This window comes from Brachionichthys hirsutus, chromosome 7, assembly GCF_040956055.1.
Source record: "Brachionichthys hirsutus isolate HB-005 chromosome 7, CSIRO-AGI_Bhir_v1, whole genome shotgun sequence".
NCBI lineage: Eukaryota > Metazoa > Chordata > Actinopteri > Lophiiformes > Brachionichthyidae > Brachionichthys > Brachionichthys hirsutus.
The window spans coordinates 13,751,530-13,771,777 of NC_090903.1; the positions used below are offsets into that span (position 1 = coordinate 13,751,530).

The following is a 20,248-nucleotide window of genomic DNA, read 5'->3' on the forward strand; positions in this document are numbered from 1 at the left end:
GAAAGTGAATCACATTCAGTAAATAATCACCAGTCATTCATGTCCAAAGGCTGGAGGTGCTGATTGGTGGCCTGTTGCACATGCTCAGAGACAACTGTGTGGACACCCTCCATATCAGTGCTGGGCCGGTACCTCCCTTAACTTCTTCTCCGTGTTAGGTCAGATGAAATCCTCTACATTATTTATGATAAAGGTAGTCTTTATTCGTTTGAAGATTACATCACAAATTAAGTGTAGGTTGATTTCAGACATTCTTTTTATAAACTACTTCATTCCAAGTTTCATTCCTGTTCCTTTTTTCTTTTTCCATTTATATTACAATAAATCCTGCTTCATATTCAAGCTTAATAGATGAGCTAAGCAAGAAAAAAAAAATAGTAATAGCGAGCCTGGCTGACGGTCCTATTTTTCAACAGGCATGCTAAAGGCCACCCCTTGTTGTCCACCGAAGGACCCTTTGAAATTCCAAAATGGCGGCGTCCATCCGGGTGTGCTGTGTCCTCCGCATCGCAATAAGAGGTGAATTATTTCCTTTTCTTACCTCCACAGCCTCTTTGAAGACGTTCGGTGCAAACATCTGCGTGTGTTCACAGCATGTGTGCCTAAAAACGCGACGAGTCTCTGAACAAGCCTGTCGGTTCCCCCGAGAGTCACTGTTTAATATTCTCTATAAACGCAACATACCCTCAAATACCACTGCATTTAAAAGTGGACTAAAATGCAGGGTTCATGTCTGATAATTATTTAAGATACTAGGTTTTTAAATTACGGGGAGTGCACTGCAGACCGTGTCTTAATGTTAAACATGCGCATGAAGGCGTTTTGACACCTCTCTCTTTCCGTTGGTGGGCGTCTCTCCCGTTCAGGTTCGGTGCCGCTCGGTGCTGCGTGTGGAGGAGTTCAGGTGTCCCACTTGGCGAACCGAGCCTCAGGTTCTTCTCTCCTAATAAACCCCGGACCTCCAGCGTGGCAGCAAAGCAGACATGGCAGCTTCTTCAACAAATGTAAGTCAATTTAAACTAAAGGTTATGAGAATGAAAAATGAACTTGGTTATAGTTTCATAGTAAGCATTTTTACTAGAATATCTCTACAAGTGTAAGCAAAGTAGATCCATGTTGACATTTTTATCTACCAGTAGTTGAGAGTCATCATACTTCGTATAAATAGAGCTCCAGGTGTTGTCTTAGAAGCTACAGTCCAGGATACCTTCGGACTGCTTGACGACGCCTGGCTTGGAATTGGCCCAGTGAGACTCTCTGGGCTGTGTTCTGCTCTGACTGGCAGCTCAGCACTGCCGTCAGTTGAAGATGAATTCACGGCATCTCGTTTTATCCGACTGCACCAGCAGTCGCTTTGTTTTCTTTACGGAGATAAAGTTGAGAAAAGACAGAGACGCGACTGTTTCTTCTTCCTGTTTGTGTTTACAGTGACGGCTGATGATCTGTGGAAAGGAGTGTTGGCAGAGACTGGTGCCGGAGCCAGGAAGGGCAGGGGAAAGAGGACCAAGCGCAAAGTGAAGAGAGACCTGAATCGAGGGCAGTACGTCGGCGAGGGTGAGACTCCCTCAGTCAGTCTGTCTTTCGGTTCCTAATCCCGATTTTCCTGCGAGTTCATGAATCAGAAACTTTAGAAAATCCCTTTTGCAGAAGGAACAAGTTTGTCCTCTCCTGTGTTCTTCCTGACTGTAGATTTTTCCCCTCTCTCTCTCTCTCTCTGTCTGCGTCTTTAACCCACAGGTCGTGCTGGGTTTCTGTGGCCTGGCCTGAACGCCAATTTATTCACAAATGACGGCATTCTTCAGCCCATCAGTCAAAGAAGCGAGGCTAAGCAGCAGGAGGTGCAGGCTGCGATCGGTAAGACGGCAGAATTCACCAAACATCCCCGTTTCTGGGCTGGAGAATACAAAAGAAATATTAAAGCCGCAAGCGGCGTTTGAGGCCCTCGCCGGCCGACAGGCCGATGAGCTGACCCGCCGACGCACGCCGCTTTTGTCCTTGGTGCTTCACAAGTGTTTAGATTTGAGCTGCATTAGTAGCTCACAGTTTAGTCAAATCGGTATTTTGGATTACACGGCTTCAGGCTGGCTGGTTGTGTCGTTATGCAGCGCATCAGAGGGATGAGTGGGAGAAGAGGAGGATGATGAAGGTGAAGAAGGAAAGGGGATGGACAGGACGCTCGTGGGGTGGCACCTTCCTTGGCCACCCTGACCCTGGACCCAACGGAGGTAAAAAATATATATATATATCACAATCTGTGTTCCACCGAGAGCGATGAGGGAGAGGAGGAGGCCGGAGTAATGAAGATGAAGATGTGACTGGGCGATTTCCTGGTCTAGAAGGTCCTCTCTGTGTCTCTCTTTTCTGTCTCGCTCTCGATCGTTCTATCCCAGACACTCGCCGTGGTCACTCTCTCGCCTCTAATTTGTCTCCCTCCCTCCCCGTTTTACTTCCAACGTAAGGTTTCCTCCTTTTTGTCGATGTGCTAACAAGCTCAAAGGTGGTTGGGCGGGTCGTCCTATGATGATCGAGAGGTTGGCGGTTCGATTCCCGGCTCCGGCACACGTGTTCACTGTCAGTGTGTCCTTGGGCAAGACACAAGTCTGCGCTCTTTTTGTCTTCAGCTGGTTAGAAGTGATCTGACAGCCTTCGGGGGGGTCACTGCTCACGGCCCTGCTGGGTGTTTGCTACGCTAGCAGGAGCCTGGCTTCATCTGTTTAAAGTGTGTGTGTGTGTGTGTGTGTGTTTGGACAGTCGCACATTTAATCCACCTGTCTTTCTTAATGTCTCCCCGCAGAAACCTACGAGGACTTTAAGGCGTATATCATCGAGGTGAGTGTCTCTCCGTGCTCGGAATAAACCGACAGTCAGCTGCGAGCTCGGTTTGGATGCGATACGATGGGACTGTCTAATCGGACGTCCCTCAAAGGGCTACCGAGATGGATTACTGAAGAAGGAAACGTGATCCAAGTAATGGTGCTCATCCGAGTACCAGATTCTTGGGGGGGCGGGGCTTCACGGTGTTTGGCGCGAGCTCGACATTTTTATGTCATTTTGTTATTCCGTGAGATCCTCGTCCGAACATTCAGTCCTGCTTTACCCAGAATGCTTCACCTCACAAAGGCGTTGGTGGTTGAGATGAAGCAAATGAACTCGAATGTGAATTGCTTCCATCTTCCAACTTATCCACGCCCCCTTCCTCTGCGTGTGGCTGCTGGGGACACTCCGCCGTCTCCCGACGCTGCACACATGAGGGGCGGCCCGGCCTTCAGCTTACCGAGCTCTCCTCGTCTGGAAGGCCTCCGCGCAGGATGGAAGCGTTATTCTGAAGTCACATGACTCCCTATTGAGACCCCGCCCCCCCCCCCCCCACCCCCCGACTGAAGAAGATTACACACAGCGACGGCTGTGATGGATAGGATAAGACGGACGGACGCGGTTCGTTTAGATTCCGGGTCTGTTGTGCTTTGATTCATTTAGCGCTAACGGGGTATTCCATTCACGCACCAAATGCATGCGCACGTATTATCAAACTGTGTGTGCGTTACATTAAAAGTCTTCCCCCCCCCCTGTCGTCCTACCTAAATAATTAAGAGTGGTGTCCAGATATTAGGCGCCCCCCCCCCCCCCCTTGGAAACTGCAGGATGCTTTTTATGGCGCTGTCTCCCTCTATAAATATATATTGTGTGTGTGTGTGTGTGTGTGTGTGTGTGTGTGCACCACATTAAATTCAGGCTTGATTAAATGAAAAAGGTTTACTGGAATAAAAGGTTCTTCTCCCAAGGACGCTGACGCCGATCACATCCACCCGGATGGTGGGAGGGTCGAGTGGGGAAGAGTCAGAGGTGGAGGGAAACTTATGAGTCTGGGCAGCAGCAAACACCGAATACACAACCCTGTGGAACACACACACACACACACACACACTGTGATTGAGCTGATCACTTTCACTGACTGGTTTTATTTAGCGTGGCCGACATGGCTGGCTTTGTGGTTCGCTTCCTCCATTTTCTTGTCTTTCATTTCCTTCTTTCCTTGTTTCTCCACCTAATTGTTATTAATTCCTTGTTTTAAGTGTTGTGAAATCCTCTTTTCCTTCCTTGTCTGTCATTTCCTTTTCCTTTCCTCCCCTTGCTTACCTTCCTCTCCTCTCTTCCTCTTCCTGGCATCTCGGGTTTCTTCTCTTTATCCATTGTGTTGTCCTCCCACGCTGTCTCTCCTTTTTTTCTAATCGTGTCCGCTCTCCTCCTCAGCCCTTGCATATCTGCTGCCCCCTGGTGTTTCCAAAGCCGCATTGCAATCAACTGACTTGTGCCTGCAGAAGTTGATGACGGTCACCATTATTTGTTGTTGTTGCTTCCAGGTGAAAAACGTGTTCACTATGACAGGCAAGGAGGGCCGGAAGAGGTCTGTGAGCTGTCTGGTCGCCGTGGGAAACGGCAACGGCGCTGCAGGTTGGAGCGAACTCTTGAGAGCGAGCGTCTGCTGTAGCTGCGTCATTTCACACGTTGCTGTGTCCGTGCAGTTTGTATTAATCAGCAGCTTTTGTGAGGCGATTAAATATGGGCGTCGCCCGCAGCATGTAGAACGAATGGCAGCACAAACGTTCACCGGATGTCGTCTGACTCCTCTTCAGGTTTTGCTCTGGGTAAGGCTGCAGACAGGATGACAGCTTTGAGGAAGGTGAGGCCTGTTATTTAATCTCCTATTGATCTGTTTTTAGGTTCATTAAGATTCTCCGTCTCCGTCGTTAAAGACCAACCCGAGCTGCCGGTAGAATCACCCCGTCGGCGAAGCAACGGCATGTTTGTTCACCTAATTTACATATGATCTGTAAATCCTGCCCTATTTGGATCGTTCCCGTTAGAGCCACGCCCAGTATGTCCTCCTCCTGGAGTAACCGCTTCCACACGAGAGAAGTTGCTGTCGGAACGTTAATATTACCTTGTTAATGTTAATATAAGTATATTAAAGTAATTATGGCATTCTGAAAGCGTGTTCTTGTCGTCACCTGCAGGCCAAAAACCGAGCCCTGCACTACTTGTACTACGTAGAGCGATACCAAGACCACACCAGTAAGTGGATGAATGTGGTTTGCATTTACACACTGCTTGCTGCCCCACACCCCCCCCACCCCTCCAGTGAGTGTCCTTTCTTTCTCTCCGCCACAGTTTATCATGATATCGAATCCAAGTTCAAGAGGACGACCCTCCACATGAAGAAGCAAAATGAAGGTACGCCCCCAATGCAGATGAAATCCGGGGACAACTTTCAATCCGCTTCATCTCGTATGGCTTTCCCAGGAAGTAGAAATATGTGATATGATGCGAGCGATCCGTCGATTTTAAAGGGAGTGAATGTTCCTCATTATTTATTCTGTTCACGTTAACCTGCAGCAGCGACTAATAAAACCCATATAAGTTATTAAAAATAAAAAGGAAGGAACATAAACACGCGTAAGGAGCGCTTGTTCTCTCGACCCTGTCGGCAGGTTATGGTCTGCGCTGCCACCGGGCGGTCATCACTATGTGCAAGCTGATTGGCATACGGGACATGTACTGCAAAGTGGAAGGATCTACCAATCTCCTCAACATCACCAAGGCCCTCTTCAAGGGATTAAGCAGTCAGGTGAGGGGGGGGGCGCATGCGTCGGGCTGGTGGGAGGGATCCTTGTCACCCGTTTAAATTTCACCCTCACCCCCGCAGGAAACCCACCAATCGCTGGCCGACAAGAAGCGTCTCCACATGGTGGAGTTCCAACCGGGGAGAGGCCCGCTGCCCATCGTGGTGGCGAGCCCTAAAGACGGGCCGCGGCTCGACCCGGAGCCGGAAGACGATGTCCCGAACACCCGTCTGTACTGGGGGGATGTCCGAGCCGCACAGGGATACAGTCGCTCCATCTGGGCCAATGTCAAACGCACCATCTGGTAATGTGGGGGCGGATGGGGAAGGGGGGGGGCAGGTTGATGACCAGGATGGACCAGGAGCTGGATCATGGGACGATTCGGGCCGGCGGCGCCAGGTTGGAGGCTCTGACTTTCAGTTTAGAGAAGAGGACCTGAAGGAGTGTTTAAATACGAGCATGATAAACTCAGTCGCGTTGCCATCTTTATCTAATCAGAATGAAGCCCCGCCCCCCTCACCCGGGTCCAGCAAGTCATGTGACTCTGTTTGTACTCATGAAATAAAATAGCTGTCAATAAATCTTGTATCTGCAAACGGCTCAATCGGACCACCGAAAGTCTCGGGAGGCTTCGGTGTTCTGTGTTCATGGCAGAGAGGAAATGGCAATAATGCAGCTTTAAATCAGTGAACTCCAGATCAAATGTTTTCAACCTGTAGCTCTGCTGCTGGATCCATTAGTATAACTCGTCCATAGGGCTCCGATGCTGCTTATCAGTCTCTAAATGAGTAAAGTCAGGTTGTAAATATTGACCCACTTCTTACAGACGTGTCTAATGATAAAAGCACTGCAGCAGCCGGTCGCTCTGCAGTAAGCAGTTAAAAATAAAATAAAAAAAACGTTCAATTCACGGGGAAACAGTTTGAGGAAATAACGCCTCATTAAAGAACCACAGGAGTGGGATGTTAAGTACAGGAATAAACTGAAATGGTGTGAAGTCTGTGCGGGATAGTCCCATCAGATTGTGTTAATGTAATGCGTTTGTGCGACCAGAAGGAGGCGCCCTGCGGGTGAGGAGTGACGTTTGATTTTATAATCACCAAATCCAGAACACACCGTGGACCGGACTGTGTTTTAAAATGACACGAATACAACAGTAAACTGTGTAGTTGTTTATAGTGATATACTTTAATTATAAAATAATGTATGGGCTATTCAAATTTTACAGTGAAATGAGATAAAAGCAAAATAACATCAATGTTTTGTTTTAATCTTGAGAATGTAAAAAAAAAAAGGCAAAAATAAACGGTTAACATTGGGTAGGCTGCAGCCAGAGGAACCCTGAAAAAACAAGTCAGAACTGCATTTTCAAGTCTTAATGCTAAGCTAAGCTAATGTGGCTACAGCTTCCTGTGTGTGTGAAAAATAGTCGGCCCTTTGACCCGAACACAGTGGTTCTAAATCGGGAAGCTGCGTTCAAGTGACCTCACAGACAGTTTTACGACAAATTCATTCGATATCCGTCTTCATGCACCGAACTTCCATCAGCTCCACGTCAGAGCTGATTATCATGCCTTTATTAAATCGTCACTGATTACACCAACATTAAAATACATTAAAAAAAAACTTCTTTCATTATTCTTTAAGTATAAATCCAGTAAAAAAAAGTGTCAGAAGTTCAACGCCTCTGTAATTAGTGGCTATTTTGTCATCCTGTTGTAATGATGTTTACACCAAAGTCCACGGTTCTCTCAAAAGAGACGATCAATTGTAAAAGATGTAAAAAATAAAACAAAACAACAACAATTTGAGCACACGTGTGATAAAACGTCAGTTTTCCAAAGATATTCTTCATTGTCTTTTATCTTAATCAGATTTGATGTTGCCTCCTCATATAATCCCCACCCTGATGAGGATTATAATCTGTGTTTGAATCTAAACAGACGGATGTTGCTGGACGGTAATTCCACACGCACAGCCACGCAGGGTTGATGGTGCTATTTTTCCACCCCACGGCGTTCCTTAGACGTTTTTCCATCGGAATGACGAGAGGATGGCGTGCATGAAGTAGAGGAGCGTGGCCAGGAAACAAAACACCTGGAAACACAAATGAATAAAGGCTGGAAGTTGATTTAGTTCATTTATTCTGAAACAGGGCTTCCTTTCCCGCCATTTTCCACCCACTCAGCTTTAGTGAGCGATGATTATAGTTTTTCCCTTAATGTGGGTTCTTTTTAATTATTTTGACTAAACTGTGAACATTTTATCAGACTTTATGCATCTTTCTGGAAAGTGCTCTAAATATTTATCATCATCATCTTTACTCTTATTGTGCTATTTGTGTTTCATTTATTTATATTAGTACAGCTAGCGTACCTGTGAAGCTAACTCAGTGGTGGGTTAGCATGTAGCCTTGCTAGATTTAGGTGGATTATTTACATAAATTACAACATGTTAATTGAGTTTCAGTTTTGCTGGTGAAATTATTTTATACAGCAGAAGACAGACTTGTTTATTGTCGTTTTCTGTCTTTGTGCTAAGCTAAGCTAAGCTTAGCTCTTTGCTACGCCATAGCTGCACAACCACGAGAGGGGTGATGTTGGTTGATGGGGCCATGTTTTACCTCAACCTTAACGTTACCCCCAACACTAGCTGCTGTATAAGTAAATAAAGATTGTAACTACAGTAAAATAGTTGATTATAAATGTTTTAGATTTTTGCCGTCCATTCTCACCACAGCAGCGATGTCAATCTGGTAGTCTTTGAACGGGCCTGTGAGTTTCTTCAGGAAGGTGATGTAGGCCAGGTCTACCCCCGCACTGAGGTAGAAGAAGGTCGCCAGGCCGTGGTAGGCAAAGTCCTGCGCACACAGGTTAGATCACGTTAGAACTCGGTTCGATTCCCTATCCCACTCATCTGCTCCAATCGTTCTCTCGTTCCCGTCAGCGTCTTCATCTCTTACAGCGGCGGCCCAGCCAGGGCTGTTCTTATGACCTCCGGCCATGAAGATGATCATCCAGAGGAAGGTCATGACAAAGCAGAAGACCGAGACAAACATCACCCAGCCCAGAGGGTTCGCCGGCACCACATGGGTCGACGCCACCAGGATCCACACCAAGCCGCCAAAAACCTGCGAGGATGGCGGGAATGGGAGGACAGATGGTGAGGGATACGGCACAAAGGCAGCATGAAGCTAACCAGAATGCTAGCATTAGTGCAATAGACCAGTACTATATTATTGTTTCTCTCTAGCATAATGCTTCAATGTAGTTTAGCGTTGCTTAAACAAACATTCCTATTGACTGTCGCCGTCTGAGAGCGGGATGGGTGGTGTTCAGTTTGCCGGGCTTCTTTAGATAAGACTGTTAGCTGTATCCATGTCCCTTCAGTTCCGTGGAATTCTCTTGCGCCGTTCATAAATAAAAGCTGAAGTAAACTATCTAAAATGCATGAAACGAAACACCCCCTCCTGCAAAAGGTGCGTCTCCGGCGGTCATCTGAGCAGTTTCCATCTTTTGTCGTCATCCGGTGAGACGAAGCGTTGGCTGCATTCTTTCTTGGATGAGTGGCACCCGGATTCAATATGAATGAAATATGAGCTGCGCAAAGACTCCCCGGCTCCTCCCGTGCAGGGAATAAGTTTCATCCGCTCCCGTTTCACAAAAATGCTTTTTATTTTATTTTCCGATGTAGGATTTTAAAATCAAATTTCAACTCAAGATCATATCTATGATATATTTAACACAAGATAAAAAGAAAGAAAACAACACAGGAGCTGCTGCACAAAATGCAATAAAATTAAAGAAATAAAATAAAATAAAGGAAAGACGACTGAAGAATGGCGACACTGAGAAAGTGATCCAAAAATGGAAATAATGTCTTCCCAACAGCCTGCAAGGTCCGGCGGTTCTGTCCTCGCTCGGCGTGCACTCACCAGCTCGGGCAGGTAAAATATATCCGGCGCCGTGGTGCATATTCCCAGTCCGCTGGGCAGGCTTTCCATAGGCTGAGCAGTGGTGGCAGCCATCTCTGCCTGATCCTTCTCCCTGTGCCGAGTCAACAGCGCGCAACCTCGCCTCTGCTACGAGCTGACAAAAGCAGCAGCAGGTGTTTCCCACTTTATAGGGGAAGCCAAGTGAGCAGACAAACCCGTTCTGCTATTGTGGGCACAAGATCCCTTCCCACAAACGGCCTCCTTGCGCCACCCTTCATCTCCGTCAGGCCCCAGTGTTCGACGTGGACTACTGACCTGTGAAGGGATTTTCAAACAAACCAAAGGTATTTATTGCCCTGCAGCCATGGTTAGGCCCGGGCAGCCCAAACGTCGGCCAGAGAGGACTCGGCTCATTGATTTTGGGTTATTATGACTCTAAGGTTCTTGTGTTCAGATTAAACAGATTCTTTATACAATAAACAGCAGGATTTAAAATGTGCTGCTCCTTTTTTTGGTACACTTTTCTCTATTTTTAGGTTCATGTTGGGTGACTTTGGTGAGGCGTACTGAACACTTTGGAGAAATGAAAGCAACTTTAGGGTTATTCTTTTTTCCTTTTTGCCTTTTAAAAGGTATGTCTTTGCGATACCCTTTACTGCGTAACGATCACAACCTCGTTTATATAATATTTTAAAGCTGGTTACCATGGATACGCAGAAATAGCCATCAGCATCTTATATAAGAACAAGCTTCATCTCAAAATCCGTCCCAACGGTTTATAATCCTATTATTGTAAAAAAAAAATACAATTAAAAGTTCTACATGTATTAAATATATCCAAATGCGTACCATACTCCTATATAATTAATCAGAATTGTGGTTTGATTAGTTATTTACATGCATTAACATACATTGCAGCTCAGACCAAAGAGGGTCAAAGGTCAATCCTCGCCAACACAGGAAGTCAGCGGCATCGGTAGCAACACGGATGTTCAGAACCCGTTAAAGCTGCGTGACGCACAGAGAAATGCATTGTGGAGGAGAGGAGTTAGAAGAGTTGTCATCTCTTAAAAGATCAATTTTATTCATCATTGCATGATAGTTGCCATCCGCTATCCAGGCAGCTATAAAAAGTGGACATCAGTCAGGCAAAAGTGCGATAAAAGCCGTCTGGTCGATCTGAACCGAAGGCGTGACTGAAAATCCTCCATCACTGACCAGGAAGGGTGTCGGCTACAACCGACGAGAGCAGGAGACAGGAGAAATGAGACAGGGTTTGGGTACCATTGAAACAGCACCGTTGCGATCTTGGGTCAAGAACAAGTTCGGAGAGTGACTGAGAAAGGCTTCCTTAGCCGGTGCACGAATTTAAAATGTTGCGAATAGTGCAGACGAGCTAAATAGGGGAGTCAAAAGGGGAGCTTCGGCAGAGGAATGAGTTTGGACGGCCCTTAACTTCCCTCACAAGCTGCTGCATTTATGATTGGGAGCTACGCTGCTAAAGAGACCACTGATCAATAGCCTGCTTTTCTTTCACTCACACGTTCATTTAATGTTATTTACACTCTGATTAAAAGAAAGTCGCTCTTGTTGGTGTAATACGAGAGAGAAATAAAAAAAAATAGAGAAGGTGCTCGGTCCAATGATGAGTCAGCTGGTGATGTTGGTTCCTTCACGTGTCAGTTTTCTTGATTTGTGCTTTGTTTATTAGGACCTCTTCCATCGGATGGCGGATAAAATGGCGTGTAGGAAGTAGAGAAGGGTGGCCAGGTAGGACATCACCTGAAAACACACGCACACACACACACAGGTGGATGAGCATGCCGTCACAAATCCTGGAGAACGCCGATGTCAGACATTGATTTAAGACAAAGGGATGAAATTTGAATTTACATTGTAAATTACAGATTTGTGCTGTTTGACTTCGAGAAAAGCGCTCTATAAAACCAACGCATTATTATTATTATAAAAACAAAATATGCTCCAGTTTCTATCAGGTTGATTTGTTTGTGCGAGTTTTCACGTACCACAGCAGCAATGTCCAGGCGGTAGATTTTGAGCAATTCGCTGCCTGCAGGAGACGGGACAATCGCGTTACTTGACCCGAGCAAAAGGGTGATGTACGCCAGATCCACCGCAGCGCTGAGGTAGAAAACCGCTGCCACAAAATGAAAACTCACATCCTGCAATGGGGGAAACGTAAATGGTGGGGGGGGGGGGGGGATAAGAGATAAAAAAGGTCAACTATCTATCCATGCATGATTAAGCGTTGATCAAACAGGAAGTGACGTCTGACCAGGGCAGGCCAGATGCTGCTCTGATTTGCTCCGCAGATGAAGATGAATAACCAGAGAGTCGTCCCGACGAAGCAGAAGACGGACACGAACATCACCCATCCCAGTGGGTTGTTCGGGAGTATGCGGGTGGACGCAACCAGGATCCACACCAAACCGCCGAAGACCTGCAAGGGGTCACAAAGGAGAGACGGATGGAGGAAGACAGGTATGTTTTGGTTGCTAGTGTAAATGGGTCCAGTTGTTATGGTAACTAAACGCACCTTTCTGTCCGTGTGCGACAAACCAAAAAACAAGACAATTTACCATCTCAAAACTAAATCAGGATTAGCCATGCTTGTTATAAAGACCCATGAACGTGAAGCTGCAGATACATAGTCACCCCTTTAATCAACCTGTCTAATTGTCGCCGGATTATTATCAGATTAAAGGCAGTAAAAAATAGCCCCACTTATTCTGGGCCGAAGGAGAAGCAGGCGCACGCACATCAAGTCGTCGCTCGTTTTCTTTCGCTCTCCTCCTTTGACAAACATTCTGTGTAAGAGTCTTTGGCGTGTAGAAAGAACGTGACCCTCCAGCATTCGGCTCTTGATAAGAAGCACATTTAAATTCTTTATTATTTTTTGTGCAATAAGCACAGCGTGTTGCCCAATAGCACGTTCTCTTTGCGTTGCAGCAGGTATTATAATAGGCCCAGGGGTCGAAACTCAACGCACTGCTGACTGAATGTCCTTTTGCTGCAGAGAGCCTTTCTGGTTTGAAACCTTGCTTTGAGATGAGCAGATGAGTTTACACAGGAAGTGGTTTAAAGCCGCTGGATCTCAGACACAAACATTTCTGGATGAGCCTCCAAAGCTTTCACATGAGCGGATCCAACCAGAGGCTATTAAATTAAAGTTTCCCATTCAAAATAAGAAAATAAGATGATGGCACTTACATTTCTACAATCCACAGATTAAATGTGCAAAGAGCTTTACATAGAAAATTATTATTATTATTATTATTTATGCACACTTTTCATATTCATTAATGTTTTGACACTTGAGACATGTTTTGAATTTTGGTAAATTACAGGTAGCCGTCGATTTACAACCTAAACCACTCGCGACTGTTCGACTTTATGGCCGGTCACTGGTTTGTGTTGTCGTGCATGGTTTCATGCTAATGTTGCTACGCTAGGTGTAGCATGCATGTGTAAAAAAAAAAAAAAAAAAGATTCAGCCTAAGCACGAGTAAAGAATGTGACACGCCCTGAGTCGGTCAAACATTTCCCAACACTCACGCATGTAACTCCACGAGTTCCATGAGTTTAATCTCAAACGTTCCCTTTAAATTAAAATGTTTTTTCATCCTCTCTCTCTTTCTATATAACAATACCGTCGACTCTTGTCCCAACACTTTTGGCCGTATGGCAACTTTTCATGTACCGTCATCAGAGAGAAAACGCATCTTTTGTTTTGAAAGACTTTATTTGACCCGAAAACTGTTTGCAAAATTTACAATTTGAAATACGCTTGTGTTGAATTTAACATACTTTGATCTAAATATTTCAATTTTTCCATCTTTAAAGATGTTTTCCATAATATTAATTAAAGTCAAATGTGCTTTCACTTTCGGAAGTTCCTAATCATGCTTATTGACAACACAACTTCCGCTTTCATAGCTGTTAGAGGTGAAATAATAGGCCTGTAAAAGTTTCTCTTATTGTCTGTCATTTCATGAGATTGACGATTTCATCTTCAGCGACGCAGCGGCTTTCGTGTGCACGGCCGTCCCGTCCCACGGTAGTCTAATATCAGACTGTATATGCAGCATGTTGACAGAGTGAGTTCCAGCGGTGGGAAAAGCACCTGAGGCAACATTTCAGTCACCCATTACTGCGAAAAGCCTCGATTACCTCAGACGGGCATCATATGTAGCGGTATCAGCAAATATTGCATAAATCTTATCTTTAGTACTACATATCAGATTTATCTACTTCCATGCCAGCGGAACATTACGCATTCCTGTTCATTCCGTTCCAGGTCAAAGGGAACCGGCCTGTAGCTCATCAGCGTCCCGCTGAAACGCTCAATGAAGTGTGTCTTTAAAATGTTTGTTCCTGATTCAGAGGGCGGGAACTTCATTAAGAGTCACAGCAGTGATCTGATCGTAAATACGAGCGATAGCGTATCAAAACGTATCAAAGCATCCAAAACAATCCAAAACAGTCCTGTCTGAAACGCGGTGTGTCACTTTAGGCTGACCAATGCGGAGGAATGCAGTGTGTGTGTGTGTGTGTGTGTGGTGTATTGTTCTTTCCTTTAGTCACGCGCTATTATAAAGTACAGCTCCTCTTTACTTCGGACTCACTGACGCCACAAAAATCTATCCAAAACCTGACAAATGTTCTTCAGAATTCCGTTTTATTCCTTAATAACAACACGCAATTGCCAAGCCAGTCTTTTCGCTTTTCACAAGTGTAAATGTTTACGCTTTCCGATGCCAAGTGTGATCAGTGTGACACCTGAGCATCGGATCGGATCAGGAAACTGCGGGGGGGGGGGGGGGGGGGGTGTCAGAAAAAAGACCCGTCAGCATGTAAACCAGCACGATGATGGTCGGTTGAGAATTACACCTCCATCTTCCGCTGTGGTCATTTTTCACTTGTGTCACACAGATTTAATCTTCACTTCCCTGTAGAGGAAACACAAGGCTCCTTTTTGTTTTGTTGTATTTACACAGATGGCACTTAAACATGCCAAAAGGTGCTGTTTTCCCATTGCCATGGAAAAACATTTCCCTATGGGAACGCCTGAGTTTAAACTCAAGCGGTTGCTAAGCTCTCCGAGCAGCAGAACCTGTAATTCTGCACCAGTAATAATTAGCTGAACAGTAAATAGAAGTTGTTTTAATATGCAGGGATCCAACGTCGTCTTCATTAAGACGACGTTTATGTTGGATCAAACCACACAGTGAGACCACTCGTCCGTCTACTGGAGGCCACTCAGGCCTTGCGGAGGGGGGGGGCTTCGCTGATCAAACACCAGCGACCAACGGAAAAATAAAAGAGCTTTTTACATCGCAAGAGGAAGGAGAACGCTCAATGATCCTGACAGAATTAGCGTTTAGCCAGACGAGAGATAAAGATCAGCCAATCCGGGTTCAGGGAATAAAGCCACACTTAAATTACGAGAAACTTACAAACTCAGGAATGAAGAACACATCAGGGATTGAGGTGAAGATCCTGCAGCCTGTAGGCAGAACATCTAATGAAGTGGTGGAAGCCATAGTCCAAAACGGCTGTGTGTGTGTGAGCGAGAGAGAGAGAGAGAGAGATTCCCTCGAGAATGAGATACCTAACCTTTTTAATCTGCTTTATAAAGGCTGTCATTCACTCCCCTCTGTCTCCTCCTGAACCTCCCTCTGCCTCCTGCACTCCACCTCCCCATCCATCTCTCAGGTTGTAGTTACCAGTTTGGCAGGTGTTGTTTGGCTTTGTTTGTGCAGCACAGGGATGTTATTACCGCCCCCGAAGCGAGGCGGCGGTTATGCCGTTTGTCTGTCTGTCTGTCTGTCTGTTAGCAATATAACTCAGGAAGTTCTGGACAGATATTGATGAACCTTTCAGGAAATGTTGGGGATGTTGCCAGGAACAGATGATTACATTTTGGTGATGATCCAGAAGAGATCCTGGATTCTGGATCACTTTGGCATTTTTGTTAACATTGTAATCAATGGAGCGTCACAATTTGTTCCTCAATGTCTCGGTTGATTATTGACCAATGTTTATGGAATTTGACACCGTCATGTAGGGTGGGGATCGCTATCTCACCACCGACTATCATCCGGATCAGATCCAGAATGGAGTCAGTAAAAAGTATTTAATTTTAACATCAAAACCCCCATTTATGGATTCAAAGATCTGTTAAAAATACACAACTCTGATTCACTTTCGCTTTTCATAGTTGGTGTATAAAAGATACCAAGAACAATCTACAACCTTTTGGATGATGATCCAGATCACCATGTGGACGGTGTAAATCCGAGGGGAATGAGCTGCTTGGCGGAGGTCTGCGCTCTCGGAGTGCTTTTTTGGTTGGACTTGTTAGTGCGTGTGCGTGCGTGTGTGTGTGTGTGTGTGTGTGTGTGTGTGATTTTTCCGTGGTTGTACCTACTGTTGTGTTCACTGTGTTTTTCTCACGTGCACGCACAGAAACCGACTGTGAGGCGATTTAACGGGATATAAATAGAGTTACAGGCAAACATCATTCACAGCGTCCATGTTCTGTAGTCACATGATCAATAAATACGATTATTTTTTATATTACTTTATTATCACAGCAGCTTTGAAGAGTTGTTACTCAATAGCAACCTGCATTTAGGTCATAGAGATCTAAATAGTTCCTGCTATAACCGAGCTTCAACATATAACTAATACTTTATTATTTGCCTGCCTTTTTACCTAAAGGAGTTGAATAAATAGCCGCTTTCTTAAAACAATGATTTTTTTTCTCCTTTTGACACAAAGAAATGTTGAAGCCAGTCATAACATATATTCATCTTGAACTAATGTTCTCAAACAGACAGGCATGATGTTGGACTTTCTATTTGCTCTCCAATTTTATTCATTTACGCAAATATCAATGACAGACATGCAAGTCTCTCTTTCTTCGAACCCATTGTACCCTAGCAACAAAATTGGCTTTATTTGCAGTGTAGTCTGATAGAAAACTGATCTAGCACGGAAACCTAAGGAGCTTTCATTGTCTTGGATTCAGTTCGCACAACGTTGACCTACGGAATATTAAGCCCAAGCAAATGCAGACTGAATTCCCTTGTCTGCATACATTTGCATGGAAACCCAATCATCTGTATTTTTATTTGAGTTAATGTAAAGGCTGAAATAAGTGTGTGGGGGTGCGGGGGGGGGGCATGGTGATAAGGATGAGGATGAGGAGGGAAGAATGGGAAATCGTCAGGCCAACTGGAGTAGGAAGAGGTCGGGCAAACGACAAAAGGAGATGAAATATATCAGAGAGGGACAACTGCAAAGTTTACAAAGAGCAAACCGAGCAGGAGAGAGAGGCTGGGAGTGTCTCGGATTGAATTAATCACCTCTGACACTGTAGTTTTCCACCTGACACCAGAGAACTGAGACTTCAGTCGGTCTCTGGTCCCAGACGAAGTTAGCGAAGCTAAGCTAAACTCATCACTCCCCAATGGTTGCTTTGCTTGCGGCCAAACCTCAACAGAAAAAGTGAATAAGTGCGACTAATTGTCAAACTATTGCACGGGAGATTGTGCTTTTGTGTTTTCACTGTCGCCCCAATCAAACTGTCAAACACGGTTGATGGTTTCCAGGCTCGGGGATCTGAACTCGGCTCGCAATAACAAAACCTACTGTGTAGGACGAGCTAAAAGGAAAGCCGTGAAAGACGTCGGTATCGTCGTTTTTGTTGCCCAGCGTTCATCGCGAAGATGTCTCACACGGGCGTCGTCTGTCGTTCTTGCCGTCTAAGTAGGGCAGTGGCGTCCTTCTCTCTTCCTGTGGGTGGGATTTGGTTTTCTGTGGTATTTACCCATGGTGCTAATTATACAAATCAAGTCGGTGGGGTGTACAAAGCATGGACTGTGAAACAGAACTCAAAACTGGAAATACTGGTTTTCCGCGCACCGCATCGAAACACTGAACTTCCTTTAATGCAGCACACACAAAGTCTTTCACGCATTTCGTCCATTCATTCATTTCCATCTCGCTATTTGTGCTAATTAGCACATTTTAGCTAACTAGCCGCTTAAGAGGAGCGAGCATTTAATTGCTGTGCAAGTGAGTCATCCTGTCGGCTCAGCTTTCATGTCTTCACATTGAGCTTTGTCTTTTGTCTTTTTCAGAGAGAAACCTGCTTTGTTCTGGAAATGCTGCCACGCCCTGAGTCAACTTGTGGATTTGCTAAAGGTCACTGAGGTGTGTTTGGAGACCCTCCCCTCTCGTTCTAGTGCTAAAGGTCAGTGATACCATTAAGTCTAAGTGGAGGGTTGTTCCCTCCGACGCTGCGAAAGAGAGCGACTTCGACAATCTCCAGTCCGTTATCGCTGTTGGATGTCGGGTTTAACGACATTTACCCCGTGACTTTGATTTACTTGTGATTTTACTACTGTATTCATTTGCATTAAAACACTTACAATGTAATAAATGTGCAAAATTTGCATTAAGCTACCATCACAGGGCCGAAACACTTATTAACTCGGTCTTATGGACACGATCAAACGTTGTGAACGTCTCAGGCCGCATCCTTTAGGTACCGTCAGGCCCGTGCTGCTGGGAGGGGATGGCGCCGGGTCCAAGGCGTCATTATGTGTCATTGATGAATACAAAGTTGAAGGGAGGGGTGGAACGAATGTCCTAACCTTTGGGTAATGGCTGCAGAACTTACAGGAAGCCCTGACTTCATGGTTTTTTCACTTTCACATTGATGTGTTCATATAAAACTACTGATAAGACAGAATTTAAGTTGATGCTCTCTCGTTTGGCCGTAAAGTCAGGGCGTGTACGTTCCTACTACCATTCATAAAAATGGCTGAAAACCTTGAACCCAGCTGTCCGCTTCGTTTCAGATATCTCAGCGGCTCGGATTGTATGGCAAAGTTTTACAAATGTTTTAGAAAAAGAATCAAAAGGGACTTGAGGATCCAAATAACGATGATGTCAAGGGAGGAGGTGTTTACATGATGAAATGTTAAAACCAACAACAGGACAGAGACACCCGTCCTGCGGAAGAAGCTGTGTCAGGGACACACCTCGGGCTAAGCGCCTCCATTTTGGATCAGGTTACAAGTCAAAACGTCTAATTACACAGAAACAGACAAATGTTTCTATGGAAACCTAAGTGAAGACGCAGGCTATTTATCGTCACGTGAGGTGAGCAGTTGAGGTGAAATTCAAACAAACTGCGCTTCAACTCCCGGAGTCAGGTTGAAACTGTGCTGTTTGTTTGCACCGCTCCAGGGGGGGTCGGTTCAGGTCGGGTCGGGTCGGGTCTGTGGCTAAAGCAGGAGGCCAATATTCCCACATTTTACCAGTAGTCACTAAGGATGATCCGATCTCGTAATTGGAAATCGGGCTCGATCACAAGCTTGCGGACTCGAACGGAATCGGACGTTAGCTACCGATCAGTACTCAGATATATATGGATAGTTTTTATTATCAGATCTGAATTAACTTTTTAACCCTTTGTACTCCAGTCTGACCTTTAGCCTCACATCGTCCATTTGTTTGCCTCCCTTCTGTCTAATATTAATCTGACCAATCAAAAAAAATAAAAAAAAATGTCTTATGTTAGCCACCTATAAATCTTATATTTGCTTTTGGGATGTGATGACAGAACGTACGGCCTGTTATTCTAGTTATTTCTATTGCTATAATTATATAAGATGAGGGCCGACTGAGATATTTATGCGGGCCACGTTCAGAACAAAACCACATGCGCTGTTAGCGTCTTGTGCGGCCACCAGAATCCCTGCAGGCTCCTGCCGCCAAGGCCGGATCCGGCTAGCATCCGGTGGCTGACACACTTTTTCCCGCTGATTTAGAATTAGCTAGAAGCGGCTCAAGTAGTTGCTCTTGTTGAGTTTATGGGCAACACACAGCGGGTGCACAAAGCTTTAATCAACAGGAAACAAACAGATGGGTTCCATGGTTCTGAGTCCTTAAAGCAGCAGAGAGATAATTCTGCTTGTTTGAAAGAAAGTTTGTCTCCCTTTGTTTATTGCTGCAGTTAGATATAACATTACCACTACCCCGATGGTTACCCTGTCCCCCCCCCCCCCCCCCCCCCCCCCATCGCTAAACAACGTTCTCAGGTCACTCCAGGCACTGTTACCGTGGCAACACAACTGGAATGTGGAAATACAGGCCAGTCATTATTTGCCGGCCAGAGACTGTAAACACTTCGACGAGTGAAGTTCTGGACCCGAGACGTTAAAGTAAAAATGGAATTTTTGTTGACATTTGTTGAAATCTGTTGAAACAATTCCTGCAAGGTGAATTTGAGGCTAGCATGAGCGACTGGTTAGCGTAGCGTACAGACTGGAAACTGACAGGTCTTTTTTTTGTTTTTGGGTGTGTGGGTTTAAATATAATTTGTTTAAGCTTGATTTTCTATGCCATAGTTACATAATAAGTCACAAAGATAAACAACGTTATTAGGACGCAAGTCACGACCCCAGACTTGCATAATTTTCCAAGAATCCCCTGCCACATTTTTTATTTATTTTTAGCAAAATATTCCGATGGTTGTGACTCTGGACGTGAGGCTCCTTCGGACCCAGACTGACCATACCTATCTGCGCTTGTACCTTTATACCAGCCTATAAAAAGACACACTCAATGTTGAACTAATGGGTGGAGATGAATGCAG

General features: G+C 45.2%; 3 protein-coding genes across 3 annotated transcripts; 1 reads left to right on the forward strand and 2 right to left on the reverse strand.

The window, feature by feature from the left end:
- The first annotated feature begins 470 nt into the window (after positions 1–470).
- mrps5 (mitochondrial ribosomal protein S5) lies at positions 471–6,202 on the forward strand. Its single transcript, XM_068741391.1, has 12 exons — positions 471–519; positions 867–1,004; positions 1,429–1,554; positions 1,738–1,854; positions 2,106–2,225; positions 2,795–2,829; positions 4,362–4,452; positions 4,635–4,681; positions 5,016–5,073; positions 5,170–5,232; positions 5,490–5,626; positions 5,705–6,202. The coding sequence occupies exons 1-12, from the start codon at positions 471–473 to the stop codon at positions 5,927–5,929; spliced, it is 1,206 nt and encodes a 401-aa protein (XP_068597492.1). The 3' UTR covers positions 5,930–6,202.
- Positions 6,203–7,643: 1,441 nt separating this feature from the next.
- LOC137896126 (myelin and lymphocyte protein-like) lies at positions 7,644–9,648 on the reverse strand. The gene is made up of 4 exons (XM_068741654.1): positions 9,556–9,648; positions 8,584–8,751; positions 8,356–8,481; positions 7,644–7,718 (listed from the first exon to the last, which is right to left on the reverse strand). The coding sequence occupies exons 1-4, from the start codon at positions 9,646–9,648 to the stop codon at positions 7,644–7,646; spliced, it is 462 nt and encodes a 153-aa protein (XP_068597755.1).
- A 1,006-nt stretch (positions 9,649–10,654) lies between these two features.
- On the reverse strand, positions 10,655–15,226 carry LOC137895790 (myelin and lymphocyte protein-like). Its single transcript, XM_068741300.1, has 4 exons — positions 15,033–15,226; positions 11,852–12,016; positions 11,583–11,738; positions 10,655–11,337 (listed from the first exon to the last, which is right to left on the reverse strand). The coding sequence occupies exons 1-4, from the start codon at positions 15,117–15,119 to the stop codon at positions 11,263–11,265; spliced, it is 483 nt and encodes a 160-aa protein (XP_068597401.1). The 5' UTR covers positions 15,120–15,226; the 3' UTR covers positions 10,655–11,262.
- Positions 15,227–20,248: the final 5,022 nt, after the last annotated feature.